This window comes from Leguminivora glycinivorella, chromosome 22 (assembly GCF_023078275.1).
Source record: "Leguminivora glycinivorella isolate SPB_JAAS2020 chromosome 22, LegGlyc_1.1, whole genome shotgun sequence".
Lineage (NCBI taxonomy): Eukaryota > Metazoa > Arthropoda > Insecta > Lepidoptera > Tortricidae > Leguminivora > Leguminivora glycinivorella.
Genome location: NC_062992.1, coordinates 8,522,974 through 8,540,115, shown reverse-complemented (window position 1 = coordinate 8,540,115; position 17,142 = coordinate 8,522,974). Strand labels below are relative to the sequence as shown.

Below are 17,142 nucleotides of genomic sequence, written 5' to 3'. Positions count from 1 at the left end.
GTACCTTTCGCGTCGCCGCTGCCGGAGAGTACCTACTGAGTCGTCATTATACTGTGGTTGGGGGCTAGATTGATGTCATGGAAGGTCCCCCAATCCCCATAGAAAACCCCTACCCTACCTACTACGGGGCTTAGTTTGTGGATATCCCCTAAGTGACCGGCCACACCAGAGCGTCGCGTGTCTCGGGGCGCGCAACGGGCGTCCGCGCCACGCCGCTTCAGTGTAATTCAAAAAACGCCTCCTCAGTACATTTTGTATAGGAAAGACGTAAGACGCGCCCCAGGTGGCGTGGCGGACGCGGGGCGCGCGCCGCGCCGCTTGGCGGCGCGCCTTACGTCCTTCCTATACAAAATGTACTGAGGAGACGCTTTTTGAATTACACTCAGGTGGCGTGGCGCGGACGCCCATTGCGCGCCCCGAGACACGCGACGCATAAGTGGGAACGCTGCCTAACACTTATTTTATTTATCAAGTGGAAACGTTGTATAAGTTGAATAAATTGATTACTGTCAAGGCTGTTAAATTCTCCTAGTTACGGTCCAGCGAGTCATGAAAAAACTTCATCCGTTGTTTCACAAGATTTTTGTTCGATTCGCGCTTTATTTGTCCAGTCAGCATCAAGCGTATCAACATACCTACGCCCTAAAAGTTTGCTACCCTGGTGCCGTAGCCGAATGGCACTTCTGCGACGCGAAATGAAAACGAAACGTCGCGAAAGGTAGTCTCAGTAGGCTGGCTCTGTTGCGCCAATACGCAAGAGCGATAGATAGATATCTACGAGCGTTTCGTGAGCGTTTGTGCCATTCTGCTACGTACTCTGTAGGCCTAGCCAAAATCATAAGCGTTTGATCGAAACGGAATCTGGCTCTGTCGATACTTGTTGCATCTATTGTTTACGAATTTAGGGCTAAAATTAAACTAAATGTTTAAAAGGGCCACTCATGACACTTCAAATTTAGCTTTTATGTCTGTGTTTATCTTTTAACATCAAACGCGTACCTTTTTAAATTGAATAACTTTTTATATGGCTCTTTTGGATCATGTCTATGAGCAAACCTATTAAATACAAAAATGCCTTACCTACCAGGCTACCAAGTACCCTGCGATATTTTAGAACGTTTTAGCTAGTTCCAATTGTCCCAAAGTTTTATTCAAAATTGGAAAAAACTTATACTCGCCTCGCCGCCATCGCTCTTCCGGATTGGCCCGACATCGACAGAGCCAGAGTGCGTTTCGATCGGCGTCTAGCAGCAACGATTGTCATTTCGGCTAGGCCGTTAGGCCCGATTTTCCACCTAGGTCCACAAGGGCCCTACGGGCCGATGCAACCTAGCAAAGGTTTTGAAACGGAGACGTACTCCCGTGAGACTCAGACATATTTAAAATATTTTAAGCGGGTTACTCACGTATTAAGTCGATATAACGCTCGACAAGTTTCGATCCATTTCCGAGGATCCTCCGCTCCGCTCCGCCTACACTATCAAAACGCGCATGTGTGGCCGAGCTTTAAATCTGGGTAGGAGTGACATTGGAGTGAATGCTACATTGACAGTAAGTACATTTATATGATAAGAGTTATTTTACAAAAGCGTTCTTGGCACTGAGCATTTCTTTCGACACTAAAATCCGAGAGTATTAGAGACGTTTTAAAGAAAGGACGATTTGAACTGGGAATTGCGTACATTGACCTGTTCCTATCTCTTCTCTATTGCACGCGCGTAATTATATTTCTGTTCTTCTCATGATGCTGATGATCAATGCCCTTGTGAAAGCGTGACATGACAACATTACATGTATTTTTATTCGTCCGGCAGAGATAAATCAGGCGGGTCAATGTACGAAAGTACACATTGCTAGTGTCTTATCTATTTAAATTAATTACGATTTGATGTCTCGATATCATGTGAAATGTAATTATAAGCAAAATAAACTGCTGAACTATGCTGAACCGAATCAATTGCTAACTTGAACAACCGGCAACCCATTTAAACATATTGTAGTTTTTGTTACTCATCTTTCTGAAATATGAATGTCACAGCACCTTTATCAAACTCTTGCTGTTTTATTTAATTGCCTATTTGTTACTATAATATTGCTTTCAACTTTCAAGCGAGGTATGCCAATTAAAGTCTAGTCAATGCGTTTACAATAAAAAGGTACCACATTGTCGTTTATCTATTACATAAATTTCATACTGAAACTATTATGGAAATAGTGCTTTATTGACAACCAACCTAAACCGACAATACTTAAGTACCCTTTTGATTTACAATGGCACAAATGCTAGACAGATGTGACTCACTTCACCACAAACGAGATACTTTTAATAACTTAAGTATTATACCTATTTGTATTATGCCAGAACAGTGATTGAAACAAGTAGTCATATTTAAAAACCACACAATACATAACAGATGCCATTCTCACCATTCAATATCTTCTTTGTATGACTATACTTTTAAAGCTCTGCCACACATGCGCGTTTTGAGAGCGTAGGCGGAGCGTTAGCGGAGCGTCAGCGGAGCGCATTGATAGCGGTGCGCCGGGCGAACGTTGGCGTTGCGCCCAGCGGACATCGGCGGGAACTAACGAGCGCGGATTGCGAGCGGAATGAGCGCGGATTGCGAGCGGAATGCGCGCGGATTGCGAGCGGAACGCCAGCGTTCGTCCGGGGCACCGCTATCATTGCGCTCCGCTAACGCTACGCTATCAAAACACTTTATGTGTGGCGGAGGCTTTACCCTGTTATTCACCTTATTAATAAACATTCATTAAAATTATCAAGCCGATAAAGTTCCCCTGTCCCTTTCCATCAGACCAATACGTCAGAAAGAGACCAAACGAACTTTTTATCAGCTTGATAACTTTAGCGAATTGAATGTTTATGAATAAGGGGTTAGTCATATTTATTTCATATTGATGGACCCTAGTAAGCTCCAGAAGGCTTGAGTATCAGACCACAATGTATAGTATATTATGTCATACAAAATCCACCTGACTCAGAAACAAATGTCACTGTTATGACTCAAATAAATTCCCTTTACAGGCAGGCAAACATGGTGATAAACAATAATGTCAGTTCATCCTTTTCACACTATTTAAGTGCGATAGGGATGCACTGATGCAATAAAGATTATCCAACTCAGAGCCTGCAGGATTCAAACTCAAGATAATTTGCTTGCTAAGCAAGATGACTAAGCCTGACCAGCCATCAACATAAGTGATATTGATTCATGGACTTACCTATTATGGAAAGTTAATGTCATGCCCTCCAGGCACCGCATAAGTATATAAAATTTTGTCGCTCAAACTGTAATGCAATCTGCTGTATCAAGTGATTTATTATGCAAGGACCACTGTCATATAAATTTGGTATTTATTTTATCAAATGTTTGAATCACTGTTGTATGGCATTAAGTATTTGAGCATTATTTACAAACAAACACATGGCAAATACACATATCAGTTTACCATGTAATGTATACTGACTAGCATTTGAAAATGTCCAAAAATATTGTGTCATTGTCATGGCTGTAATTTCAGTAAATTAGTAAAAAGGTTTTGATAGTCTGAAGGGCAGTAGAGTTGAAATATAAATGATATGAGTCATCGTTCTGTGGTACCGCCTCTATTATAGATAAAGAGTGATTCACTAACTTATTGAAGGGGGCACGGTAATAGTTATCATAAAATTAAATACTTTAACATATTAATTGTACAAGTTCTAAATCAAAAGCGTTATATAGGAATAAAAACTTATTATAATAATACAACTCACTCAAGCTTGCAGCACTCGCAGTTAACACTGCACCCAAATTAAAGCTTTAACAGAGGATGCTCAGAATTTGAGCTTAGGTTTGAGTTCGTGGGCCTTTCCGCCCCAGTCCAGCCGGTAGCTCCGTGTCCGCCACGAGATCTCCGGGTTCAAGAATGCAGCAAAAAGAATGAATGGCGCACAGCACTCACTCCATATCCAACCAACTAGGAATTGCACTTTAGTGAACGGCGGCGAGCCATTCTGCACTGAACGTAACATGAGCCAGTCTGAGAGGAACCACAGGAGGATGTGGACGAGGAAGAAGGGGAGAGGCTCCGCGCCGAAGAGCTGGCCCGCGGCCCACGCGGCGCCCGCGCCCAGCGGCAGGCACTCGCTCAGCGGCTCCATGAGCGTCGTCGTCGGCACCATGGCGATCCGCAGGCGCGCCCAGCGCGTCAGCCGCGCCTGCAGCTGCCCCACCGACCGCGTGCCCGAGTTCTGCAGCGCCGGCAGCGAGCACACCCGCATCTTCCACCCGCGAGACGTCACCTCCTTCGCTATGAAGAAGTCCTCCGCCAAGTATTCACCGAACGTCGCTAGCCCGCCGCACTCTTCCAGCGCGCACTTCCGCACGAGCGACGACATCCCCACATGGCAGTTTATTCTTAGAAAATCCGCTGCCAAGTACATACGGGCTTGCGCGGTCCCGAAAAACACTTTTTCATACACCGCGGCGAATCCTTCAGCGTCGCACGCGAACGGCATCTGGTGCACTATGCCGGTATCGTCCTTCATGTGCTGCACCATGTCGAGCAGCGTGTCGTCTCGCATCCGAATACCGGCGTCGCTCACGAGGACTAGAGGATACTTCCCGGCCAGAAACGCCGGCTGCATATTGTTAATTTTAGGGTTCACCCCGACTCGCACGCCGCCCGTGAACAGCCGCGCGTCTATGTCAGGATACTTTTGCATTAAGGAATGTACGAGCATCACAGCGGGGTCGTGCTCGTCCTCGACACAGAACAGAAGCTCGTAGAGCGGGTAGTCTAGCGTGAAAAACGTCTCGAGGTTCGAGAACAGGTTCGGATCCACGCCGGTCAACGGCTTCAGGATCGACACGCCGGGGTAAGGCTGCTCTGGCGGCGACCGGTCCACCGTCCGATGTAGCTTCCATTTCGAATACGATAACGCCACTATGTGAATTGTCCATATAAACAGAAATGCTAGCATAAAAAATATGGCGAAACCATACACTGTGTACACCATAGGCATCATAATTGTGATCTTTTTGTAATGTTCTCTTGGTCGGGCCGCATAATATCGAGTGTCCCCGATAGTCTTCTATGACGCGGTCACAATTGACTTGACTGGTTGTAAAATTGCAGAAGACATTCGAAACTCGTAAGTATGTACACCATTGTAATAAACTAAACTAGCTACCGTGTCATTCTAGCCAGTCGGCCGCTCGGCTTCGATTTTACCGAATCACTAAAGGTAAACTTCTTTTACATATCGTACAACTCCCGTCGTTATCGCTATCATCGTAACCCCTCCACTTCACGCAGCTTCGCCTGTACACTGCAGCCAACACGCAGACACATTTTGAAATACATTGATATTTTCTTCATTGGCGCTAGTGAGCATAGGAAATATGCAACGCCAGAAAGAGATAGAGAATAACAGCGAACAGCGTTTTGTGAAAGGCTTGTACAGACTTTGTAACAATTGGCATGTGATAAAGGGTAAAATACATTATAGAGCTAGCACACGTCCGGGCTATGGAAAATAATGGCAATGCATAATTTACCATCCGTTCCACAGATGTTAAGGTGATTGCAAAATAGAGTAGGTTTAAAAATATACTATGGAAGTTCATTCACGCCAGTATAGTGTAGCCGCTTCCTACAACCGATTCTAAACAACGTCTGTTAAGTCCTCTTTTGTCTCTTTGGATTTTTCAGTATGGCAATATTGAGAGGCTGAGAGCGTCATTTGTTTTGTTTTTTCTTCCCCTTCACCCTTCGCGGGAATTTATTTAAAGTGTTTGTTTGTACTATTAAATTCTGTCTGTGACGGTGTTGAGGTAACTCAAATACAAGTTTATTTAAATGTAATAAACTAAGCTTTCCTATTGTGTTTGTGCGTGACATTTCATAAATTACTATTTTGGCATGTAAGTAACGCTGACTTTGCGTCAAACTGTTTTCAAGTCTTAACAAGTTCGACATTCCGTTCAGACTTTTCGCCTTTATTTTGTGTATCTAAGCTACTTTATCTCAATCATGAATCAACAGTTTTCAAAGAGAACATATCTTAGATACTTACGGAGCAATTGAAGCTTTTAAGCTTCCTTTAACTTTATGAAGTAGCCTACTAGTAGGAGTCATAGTTTGTACCTATAGAAGACAATTTGTGAGTGCCTCCTTCCCGCCAGCTTTGCTTGTCGGTGAGACGTCTGACATATGGACGAAAACTAACGCTAGAAATAAACTTGCACCCTACTTTGTGTGATGAGCACAGATATTTGTTCCTGAGTCATGGACGTTTTCTATGTATATAAGTATTTGTATATTATGTATTATATCGTTGTCTGAGTACCCACAATACAAGCCTTCTTGAGCTTACCATGGGGCTCAGTCAATCTGTGTAAGAATGTCCTATAATATTTATTTATTTATTTATTATTCTTTATTTACTTTTAATTAAATTACGATATTATATTTATTTTGACGACTGGTTTGGCCTATCATTAAGCATTTCTGTAATGAGCGCAGATATTTTGTATATATAAGTATTTGTATATTACTCGTTGTCTGAGTATCCACAACACTATCCATCTTGAGCTTACCATTAGACTCTGTTAATAGGGCCATATAATATTTATTAATTTAATTTTATTTGTCTGTTCCATAGGATTCGAGCTAACACAAACGAGTCTCGGCAACCTGAATTCGGCTCACAGGACAATCGCCAAGCCAGATCTCGCCGCTTGTCCATCGCCCCTGATGCATTAAGTGTATGTCTTTCATTTGTATCTCGCAGGACTGCAATAGCAATATATATATATATATCAATAGCCGGATCCACACTGGCCACACATGCAGCCAGTGTGTACACGGCTAATATATAAATATGATATTATAATTATTATAATGTTAGTTTTTGAGACATTGGCTGTTTTATGTTTAAAAAAATGATCAGTAAAAAACCGGCCAAGTGCGAGTTGTAGTCGCGTTGCAAGGGTTCCGTACACTATAAGAAGGGCTTAAGCGCCTCCTTTTTAGTAGGAATAGGAACTTAAGTCAAGCGGCAGTGAGTGAAATTCGTAATTTGAGTTTTTTCTTTTAAGTCCGACTTACGCTTTACTGTACATTTCTAATAAGTTTCTTCTTAAATTACTTGAAAATAACTTCACAAAAAATTATTTAAAAAAATATTTTTGAAATATTTATAAAAAGCTCTTTCATTTGATATGTAATATGTAACACAATATAGTTCTAGAAACTTTGATTTTTAATTTTCACTTTTACCCCCCAGAAGGGGCCCCTATAATTGAATTTTCTTAATTTAAATTACATGTCCGTCTTTGGGTCACAGGTTTACATATGTGTGTCAAATTTGAAGTTAATTGGTTCGGTAGTTTCGGAGAAAATTGGCTGTGACAACGGACAGATAGACACACAAGTGATCCTATAAGGGTTCCGTTTTTCCTTTTTGAGGTACGGAACCCTACAAAGTGCCAATATCTCAAAATTACATTTTCATTAAGGTCAAATTCACTTAATGTGATAGCTAATGAGATGTACTATTACTATCACCCCTTTTCGTTTTAGCGTTGATTTTAGGGACACCCGGTATGTATATCTATCAGACTCCAAACTAGGCTGTCTGTATCTTGGACATCTGCGAGTAGTAGGCTTGGGTAGTTAGAATATTACAACAAAATACACGCAATATCAAAATGATATATTTTCCACACAACTAGGGAACAAATCAAATTATTTTATTGAATATTTTTTGATTTGTTCTTTTTCCAAGTAGTCACACTACTATATATAAATTATAAATTGAAATAGATATCATACACGAAAGAAAAAACGGCAAGGCCCACTGGTGGCCGAGCCGGGAATCGAACCCGGGTCTTCAGCTTACGCGGCTAACGTCTTTACCACTAGACCACACGCCCGCCCAGCGGCGGGCGGGCGTGTGGTCTAGTGGTAAAGACGTTAGCCGCGTTTTATGATATATTTTCCATTTAATTTTATTCAGGAACCGGAACAGAGCATTCCTAGGGCGCGAAGATTTAGAGCAGGTAATAGTTATTTAGTAATATAGTAAAGTATGGTCGTCAGTTGACCCATTGTATGTTACTTTGGTTGATCCTTCGTAGGCATTTCTTGTCGATCGATAGCAAATATGTCTCAACTAGAGCCAAAAGCGCAATATGTATTTAACGTCAGTAGTGGAACGTAGTTACCTGTATTTAAAGCTCGGCCACACTTGCGCGCTTTGAGAACGTGGGCGGAGCGTTAGCGGAGCGCAACAATAGCGGTGCGCCGGACGGGCGCTGGGCGCAAGCCCAACGGACGCCAGCGGGAACTAACGAGCGCGGATTGCGAGCGAAATGCGATTCCGCTGCGCTATCAAAACGCTTTATGTGTGGCGGAGGCTTTAACGTCCCTCACAGGCTGAACGCGATTTACACGATTAATTAACATTATTTTACCGAGTTGCGGCCGTGGTTGCGGTGGGAAATAAACATGAACTAGAAGAGGGTAGATGCAATTTATTTATTTGTCTATCCCGAACATTTATGTAAACTAATATCGGGTAGTTTTGTGTTGTTTACATCTCCGTTGACACTTTTCTGGGACGTCAGTCTTCCGGGATCACGGCCAGGGCAACCTGACCGAAGCGTTGCGTTTGACCTGTGAGTGACCTTTATTTTCTTAATATGTGTACAAAAAGCGCGAGAACTTAAATTGTTGCGTAGATACCTATATCTCAATATCGCACTTAAATATTTCGCCTTGGCCAAGAGCATCGGCGATCATGTACGGTCGAGTTCATAAATATGTGTACATTCAGCTTAGGGGCCTTTTAAGTATTACGTAAGTACCATAGGGCTCTTTATTTTGCTTATTTTTGATGACATGGTGGTCTAGATGATGATTTGAGTCTTTTTTTTATTTTTATTTTTTTATTATAAACTGGCCAGTGATTGACCTTAGTCGCACCTGATGGAAAGTGACGACAAGGCCGAGGTTGTAGCTCACTGGTTCAGTAATAGCCTATTCACTCTTGACTTGAATTCACCCAGATTGTATTCGCCCGGGAATACAGACGAGGGGAGCATGTTCCATTCCTTAGCAGTTCGCATTAGGAAAGAAGAGGCAAACCTCTTCGTGCGAATGAAAGGTAGGTCGACAACGTAAGGGTGAAACCGCTCCCCGCGCCTGGTTGTCCGGTGATGGAACGGGGAAGGAGGAACCAGGTCATGCAGTTCCTGTGCACACTCTCCAGAATGTATCCGGTAGAAGACGGACAAGGACGCAACTCGACGGCGATGCTCGAGGCTTTGTAATCCTGCCTTGCCTGCCGGAACGTCGCCAATGAGTCTTCGAGCTCGACGTTCTATTGAGTCCAAGGCTGCCAACTGGTATTTGGCAGAGCCGTCCCACAAGTGGCAGCAGTATTCCATATACAAGCGAACTTGCGCACACGTCTCGGGAACAAAACCCGTATTGAGAGAAAGCCTAAACAGGCGCGTCAAAATAGGAGACAACTCTGGGGCACATGTTTTGAGCACGATAGCTGGAATACCGTCTGGGCCACTAGCTTTTTTGAAGTCTAGGCAGCGCATCACTTTCAACACCTCTTTTTGGTGTATTTTAACTTCGGGCATTGAAGCCCCGCAATACGACGCTTTAGTTTTAAGTTTTAATATTAAAAGGGCGGAATACCTGTGTTTGTGCGGTAGCCAGCGTCTGAATACAATCAAATTTCACATGCCGAACGAATATAGTAATTCTCCGCGAATATGTTCTTGGAGACAAACAGGTTTGCTGAATTCTCGAATATCGCAGTGTGGACCAGTGACCCATCCGGCTTGAGCAAGGGAGTTAGCGAAGGACGACAGAAATTCGACTCCACCGATTTCGCAAGCGACCAGAACGCCTTACTCCCTGACGGGTACGAGGATAGTTTGGTCCCAATGCGGCTAACGTGGAGGAATCGGGCTTTCTGAATAACCTTTTGCAGGACTTGGCAGCTTTATTGAAACACTGCTTCTTATCGCGTACATCCGGAGCTTTGCGACTACGAGCATCAGCCCATGATAGATAGGCAGAGTGCTTGAGTGCCTCAGCCTGAGCACACTCTGCATTGAACCATGGGCGAGCTGCTGCACCAGTTGGGACGTCAGAGAAGGGCACAAAGTATTCCATGCCCTGGCGGACCACGCCGGTAACAGCTTCCGCGCAGCTCGACGGATCATCACTGGTGAAACAGGTTTGCTGCCAAGGATAAGATGCAAACAAATGCCGCATCTCATCCCAGTCTGCTGACCTGTATCGCCACACTCGACGCGAGCCTCTCGGGCTGTGGTCAGGAGGGGAGTGGGTCGATATAGATTTCACCAGACAGTGATCAGAAGTCCCAAAAGGGGACGACACTGACACGTTGTACCTGTCTGGATCGGTTGTCAGCAGAAGGTCCAAGCAATTGGGTGTGTGACTAGCAACATCCGGAATACAAGTTGGTTCACGGAACAGCTGGGCGAGGTCAAGAGATAATGCGAATCAGTCATTGCAATGCGTTAAGTTAAAGTAAAGAAATGTACACATATTTATGAACTCTGCTGTACTCTTAAATTATAGGCTCTTCACATATCGTCAGTACTTTGAGAAAATCTCGTATCTCATACTCCTACTCAAAGTTAAAACGCAGTAACTCTATATAGATCTCATACATAGTTACTAAATTTGTCTTTTCATTTACCAAATAAGATAAGAGGTATTTTCAAAGTTAGTGACGATATGTGACGTTTCAACCAACGGTTGACGATAAGAACAGTTTCACATTGAATATATTAAGGAAATAGTCCCTTATTGACAATCGGCATTGCGTACACTTTTGGTTGAAAATGGCGTAACGTAACAATTTAAATAAAATGCCTATATTTTGTGTATTACAGGCTTCGCCACACGATTTTTCGACCAGCGGCTGAGTTGTGGGTCACCTTCCAGTGTTTCCACTACGTCGCTTGCCCAAGTAAGACTATCATAAACTATCATTAACACATAGGTACATGATATAGTTTAAATTTTTTGTACTAAACTTCAATTATGTAATTATCATAAAGGTATTTAAATTTTGAAAAATCCCCCGACCGCGACATAGTAGACCGATTTTCATGAAACATGGCTAAGAACACTCACCTTTCAGACAAAAAAAACTAAATCTAAATTCATCCCTTCGGGAGCTACGATGCCACAGACAGACACACACACACAGATAGACAGACACGTCAAACTTATAACACCCCGTCGTTTTTTTGCGTCGGGGGCTTGGGGGTTAAAAAAAATGTGTATGAACTATGAATGAAATATACATGAATTCTGTGTTTTATACTTATGTGTAGGTCATAAGGTACTTTACAACTTTTACTCTTCTTCTTTGTCCTACCCTCATCCCAGTCTATCTGGGTCTATTCCCGTACATTTGCGCCAAAGAATTCTATTTCGGGTTGTCCGTGGGATAATGTTTTGTCTATGGATCTCTCTCTGCATTTCTATTAGGGATTGCAGTACCGGTACTGTTTTAAAGAACCGGGATTTTCGGTACCGAAGCAATATGGAACCGGGATTTCCCGGGATTTTCGGTACTTTCGGGACTGGTCTAATTTTTTCGCTTTTTCAAATATATCAACATATTTTTTGGCATTTTTCATCTTTTATTGATATATTCCCATAACCGAACCGCACCGGCTTCGCTCAGCGTATTGTTTTATCTGCCTTTTTTTATTTCATAGTCATTTTCATAGTGAGATTATACCGTGCAACAACAACAAAAAATCGTGAAGAATTCTGCAACCTACTACTACTACTATCTGGCTACCATAGGCACCAATGGTTACCGTTGCAATACATTGCTCCGATTAAGCGATCTGCCATTACTGGGAGATGTTTAATCGCTTAGTAAAAGAAATAATAAGACAAATACTATTAAAGAAATATAATAATTTATTATCGACCGGCAGTAAAACCTCACAAAATTCCCCAAACATGTTATTTGAATCAAAGAATATAAACTCCAGGAAACAAAACATTTGAGATGGTGCACTATTTTTTTGCTAGTCAGAGGGATCGTTCTCGAGAAAATTTCTATGGAATACCGTAATATCACAATATATGTAAACATCTTTTTAAAAGTTAAGCATGTTTATAGCAGTTATCATTAAAAGTTAGACATAAGCCATTGCCGAATTTTTTTCTAGACCTACATTTATGTACCTATCAGAGCGACAGTTCCACCATACATTATTTTGTTATAAGTCGATCGGTACGTACGGGCAGGGTTTTCGATTGAAGCTCTTAGCAGCGTGATTTTCACCGACTTTTAGCACATATGTCATGTTTTAATAATTAATTTATAATAAGAAAAACCTTAAACATTCCTCATGAATCACTCTATTCATACATACGTGAAAAACGCATAAATATCCGTTTAGTAGTTTTTGAGTCTTATAACATGCAGAGAAATGAGTCAAATGAGATTGAGAGAAAAAACATAAATACACAACTTTATATAACAAACCTTCACCAAAAATACAAAACTCGACTACTGAACTGGCTAGTGGGGCTAGCTAGGGTATCGCGGTGGCTACGGCTACCAGGCTGCCACTGCCATGCACACGCTATTAAATAGTGATTAAGCGCGTGTTACTGTACCTACAACTATTTTTTAACTGTTTAAATAATATAAACAGAAATAAATAAATTTTGTAGCAAAAAATGTCACTAAAAATATTTCCCGAAAGTACCGAAAGTACCGGGATTTTTCAAGTTGATTTCCCGGTTCTTTGCTTGGCCAAAAATCCCGGGAATTCCCGGTACTTTCGGTACCGGTATTTCCCGGGAGCAAACCCTAATTTCTATGTAGAAGGCGGTCTACCATTTTGGTTGTTCTTTACAACTTTTACAACGAGCACAAAATAAATAATAGCACTAACATACCTACCTACAGAAAGGTCAATTCCTACAAAAGCGAATTTTGACAGCATTTCAGGGCCTAATCATGTTATGTTGTTGTCCCTTTCTAATAATATCTAAGGCTGTTGAAAAACAAGTAGTACTACTAGTACTTAATTATCTTTAGGAGCACACGCAAAGAGACTATCTAAGGTCGGCAAAAATAAAGTAAGATCAGTGTGGGCAACTGGGCAAGACCGGCATAAGTACTTTATTTGAAATACCTATAAAGTTAGAGTGGATAAAACTAGATGATTAAACTAGGCTGGGGACTCTGGGGAAATCCGCATTCCTATGGGCTAATAAATATTATCATGTCCTGTAGATGGGGTTGTAGGGCTTGTAGGGACCTTTGTTTTCGGGTCCAGTTATTGCATAATCCTGTTTTTCCAACCTACAACATAAACAAACCTTAACACAGCAAAAGGGAATGTACAAGTTTCTAACGGGGTGGCAACGCTCATGTGACACTGTTTGAGTTGCAGGCGTCCATAGGTTACGGTGACCGCTTTACATCAGGCGGGCCGTATGCTTCTTTGCCACCGACGTAGTATAAAAAAAATAAACACCTACGAACAAAAATTCGGGAGTGTTCGTAGCCATGTTTCATGAAAATCGACCCTGATCTTAGTTATTACCTTATCTTTGGAAGCACACGCAAAGCACGCAATTTGAAGTGGAACTTTTGATGATGATCAGAACGGAACTCCTCAGCAATCCGTAGCTCATGTTGGAGGAGATTTGTTCTCTTTGTTGTTTATTAAGCATATATTGAGTTTTCAAGTCAAATTTTGGCAAGCTCCATTTCTTATAATCAGATATCGGATTCATGAGGAATTGAGGGAACTCTTCAAACTTTAACTTTATTCGTACATAATCGTATATTCATTTATATTTCCATCAAATAATCCACTACTTACATAAAAAGCAGTTTAAAAAATACATATTTCTACATTAATCCAACATTCACAAGTACGTTTCACCACTTTCACCAGAACCCCAAAAGCGGCGTGTCTTTTTTCTTAAAAATTATGTCAAAGCGATCTTAGACACTACCCATATTCATTCCAACGAGTATTTTATCATGTTTTAGCTAACTTAAAAAAAAATGGTGCTGATTGCTGATAGATTTGTGCTGATTTTCTATTTCAGCTTCGCGAGAAATTAAAAGATTTGCCTCCTTTTGTTTTCAATAAAAACTATACAAGAATCGCTGCCAGTCCGGATCTACCTGGGCTTAAAGAGGAACATCAGGAACGTTTAAGCAACAGCCAACCTAAACCACGTTGCGGGGCGACACGTTTAAGGCAATATAATAGCGACAGCGAGACTCATAATTTCAGTAAAAACATTAGACAGCTTTCGCCTATTGCCGAAGATTCACCTAGCGTCCTGTCAGCGACTTTAGATGAAACTAACAGTCCGGACCAACCAACTTTCATAGAGGCATTCAAAGAACTACAACCCCGAGTTGATTTGGTTAATTTGTTAGTAGAAGAGGCACTTAATCACGGACAAGACAAAGATAGTGGTATAATATCAGGTAAAGTTACACAAGATAGCGATATCGTCGAAAATACACCATTTGTAGACACTGCGCCTCGCAAAAAGTTAGGTTTAAGACGCCAATCTAAAAACCCCGAAGAGGTCAGATATACAACCGATGACTCTGACGTCGTCAACGATACCCCTTGTTATGACGATTGGAGAAAAAGAAGTCGAACTAAAAGAGGCCAAGTAAACAAAATTAAAATTGATGATAATGAAACGTTAAATGAGCAAGCAGTTGACGCATACTTTTGCCAACGAAGTAGCATACATTGTGTAGAATTTATAAGTCCTGATACAATTAAGAAAATTAGTGAAACCCTTTCTCGCGATGACGTCAGAGAAGATGATTACAATATAGTTGATGGCATAGAAATAATAGAGAAACATGATGAAATCGATTTCGCTTTTGAAGCAGATATTGTTGATTGCGTTAATGATGTATTAGATAAGGTTTGTAGTGACCTTGATAAATGCGTTGATTTACTGACAGAACAGCAGCATCAACTTGATATAGAGAATAGAGATATACCAAATAGGACGACTAGCTTCCTAAAAATGAATAAAGACTCATTAAAATCACTTAAAGACAAAACAAACGACATCGATAATGAAGATGTTCAAAAAGTTACACTGAAATTTAAACCTAAAAAACGAGCTCCAAAAAAGAATACTGTACGGCAAAAAAAGGCTAAATGTGTCAAACCTTCAGATAATGTCGAAGATGAAGACCCAAAGGAAAGTACGAAATCGCCATTAGTTGGCGATGTCGATGCTACAGAACAATTAATACGAAAAAAGCGCAAACTTTATTCACCGAAGGACGATGATAATGAAAACAACGAAATCCCTAGATCCAGAAAAGATCGTAGACCATCGAGTTCAACTGAATCCCCGATAGCGGCTTGCTATAAAGAATTGGAGAATGCCCGCAAATCTCGCATTAGACTTCCTAGAAAGAAAACTAGTACACAACCTGTAATTTCGCCTAACACCAAAAAGTTAAACGATATATTCGATAAGATCAAAGATAACGTTGTCAATAACGAGAAAGTAACGCTCGTCGATAAGAAAAGCGATAAAGATATGTCCCTTTATAATTTGTCAAGTGAAAGCGAAGATGAAGTTTTTAAAAAGAAAAGGATCCAAGTCCAAAAACGTATAAGTTCGTCCAGTCTAGAATCCACAACTAAACGTAGGAGATCAGTAAAACCCGTAAATTACGCTTCCTATTATTCATCGGAAGACGAGTGTCAGAAGACCGCAAAACCCGTTGCGGTTAAACAAACGAAACCTAGAAGCCGGAAAGTTAAAAGAATACAGAGTACTGACTTGACTGATGAAAGAATGAGAGCTGAGCCTCCGGAAGTGTTAGAAACTTCCTTCGTCCAAGAAAAAGGCCATTCGAATGTACCCGAAGAACCTCAACCTGCAGTAAATGTACCACTTTTAGAGACAATACCTGAAGATGTACACGAAGAGCTCGTAAACGTGTCGGGAAGTAAACCTCAACCACCTAACAAACAGGAAATAATCAAGGTTAAGACTGAGAATCGTTTTAAAAAGAGATGTGATAAACTTTCAAAGCCAACAAAGAGAATAAAGGATACTCCCAGAAATGTGCCAACTGAAAGGGAAAGTACAACAGTTAGTCCTCTTCCCGGACTGGTTGTAGAATCAGAACCACGCAAAGACGATTTGACATCTTCCTTAGACGCTAATTTGCTTCAGAAACTAAAAAAGATTTACACAGATGTGGAAGATTTAAGTACCACTCGAGACACTCAAAACATGTTGCTAAACGAAAATGATAATGATGGAATAAATGTTGATGCACCCTTGTCAATAAACAACTCTAATGATAATTCAGTAGCTGAAAATATACAACCTGTTGACATATCAGATGGAGGGAAGGAGGAGAAATCAATAGACACAGGTGGTCGTTCCCCTATTACCGGCCATAATGACCTAAATGAATCACCACCAAATTTGGACGCACTAAACGAAAGTTTCCAACACAGAGATGTAGATGTTGAAGACAGGAGCAGATCCATTACGGAGTTCTTGGTTAATATGAGAAATCAAGTATTAAATACTAAGGCTGTAAAAAGTACATCCCCTGTTATACCTATTACTAGAATGTCCACAAAAGATAGTACGCGATCAATTGTGAATAAAACACCTCAGTTAAAAAGGAAAAAAAGTGTTGCTTCATCTTATATAGAATCTGTTACAAGTAACCCAAGTGTTGTATTAAAGAGAATCTCTTCTGAAGATATTGAATCTCGGGTGAATCCCGTTACACCAAAATCACAATACAGTGCTTCAAGGGTTGCATTGACTAGAATGTCTTCTGATAAAGTACAAAAATTCTTAACTCCAACTCGTTCAATGAAATCAAGCTCCACTGTGACACCTGTAGTCGTTTTAAAAAGGGTTAGTTCTGACGAAATTAACAAATGGCTTCCTTTGCCAGAAACTAAAGATGTTATAGAAAAGAAACGCGAAAAAATCCCAAAATGGCAGCCTATTCCGGAAATCAAAAATGTTATTAAAAAGAACCTGAAGTAATTTCTAGAAGAACCC

At 41.1% G+C, this 17,142-nt stretch overlaps 2 protein-coding genes across 2 annotated transcripts; one reads left to right on the top strand and one right to left on the bottom strand.

Annotated features, from left to right (window-relative positions):
- Positions 1-3,753: 3,753 nt before the first annotated feature.
- LOC125237753 (ceramide glucosyltransferase) lies at positions 3,754-5,347 on the bottom strand. Its single transcript, XM_048144926.1, has one exon. The coding sequence runs from the start codon at positions 5,030-5,032 to the stop codon at positions 3,839-3,841; it is 1,194 nt and encodes a 397-aa protein (XP_048000883.1). The 5' UTR covers positions 5,033-5,347; the 3' UTR covers positions 3,754-3,838.
- A 205-nt stretch (positions 5,348-5,552) lies between these two features.
- LOC125237863 lies at positions 5,553-17,127 on the top strand. The gene is made up of 5 exons (XM_048145092.1): positions 5,553-5,930; positions 6,671-6,773; positions 8,027-8,069; positions 10,953-11,029; positions 14,161-17,127. Coding segments are annotated over exons 1-5 (3,192 nt in total). The 5' UTR covers positions 5,553-5,928.
- Positions 17,128-17,142: the final 15 nt, after the last annotated feature.

Excerpts from the sequence above, each read along its gene's own strand:
- LOC125237753 (XM_048144926.1), bottom strand. The coding sequence starts at position 5,032 with ATGATGCCTATGGTGTACACAGTGTATGGTTTCGCCATATTTTTTATG.
- LOC125237863 (XM_048145092.1), top strand. Across the intron at positions 6,774-8,026 it reads TCGCCCCTGATGCATTAAGT|GAACCGGAACAGAGCATTCC; the intron begins GTATGTCTTTCA and ends AATTTTATTCAG. Across the intron at positions 11,030-14,160 it reads CCACTACGTCGCTTGCCCAA|CTTCGCGAGAAATTAAAAGA; the intron begins GTAAGACTATCA and ends TTTCTATTTCAG.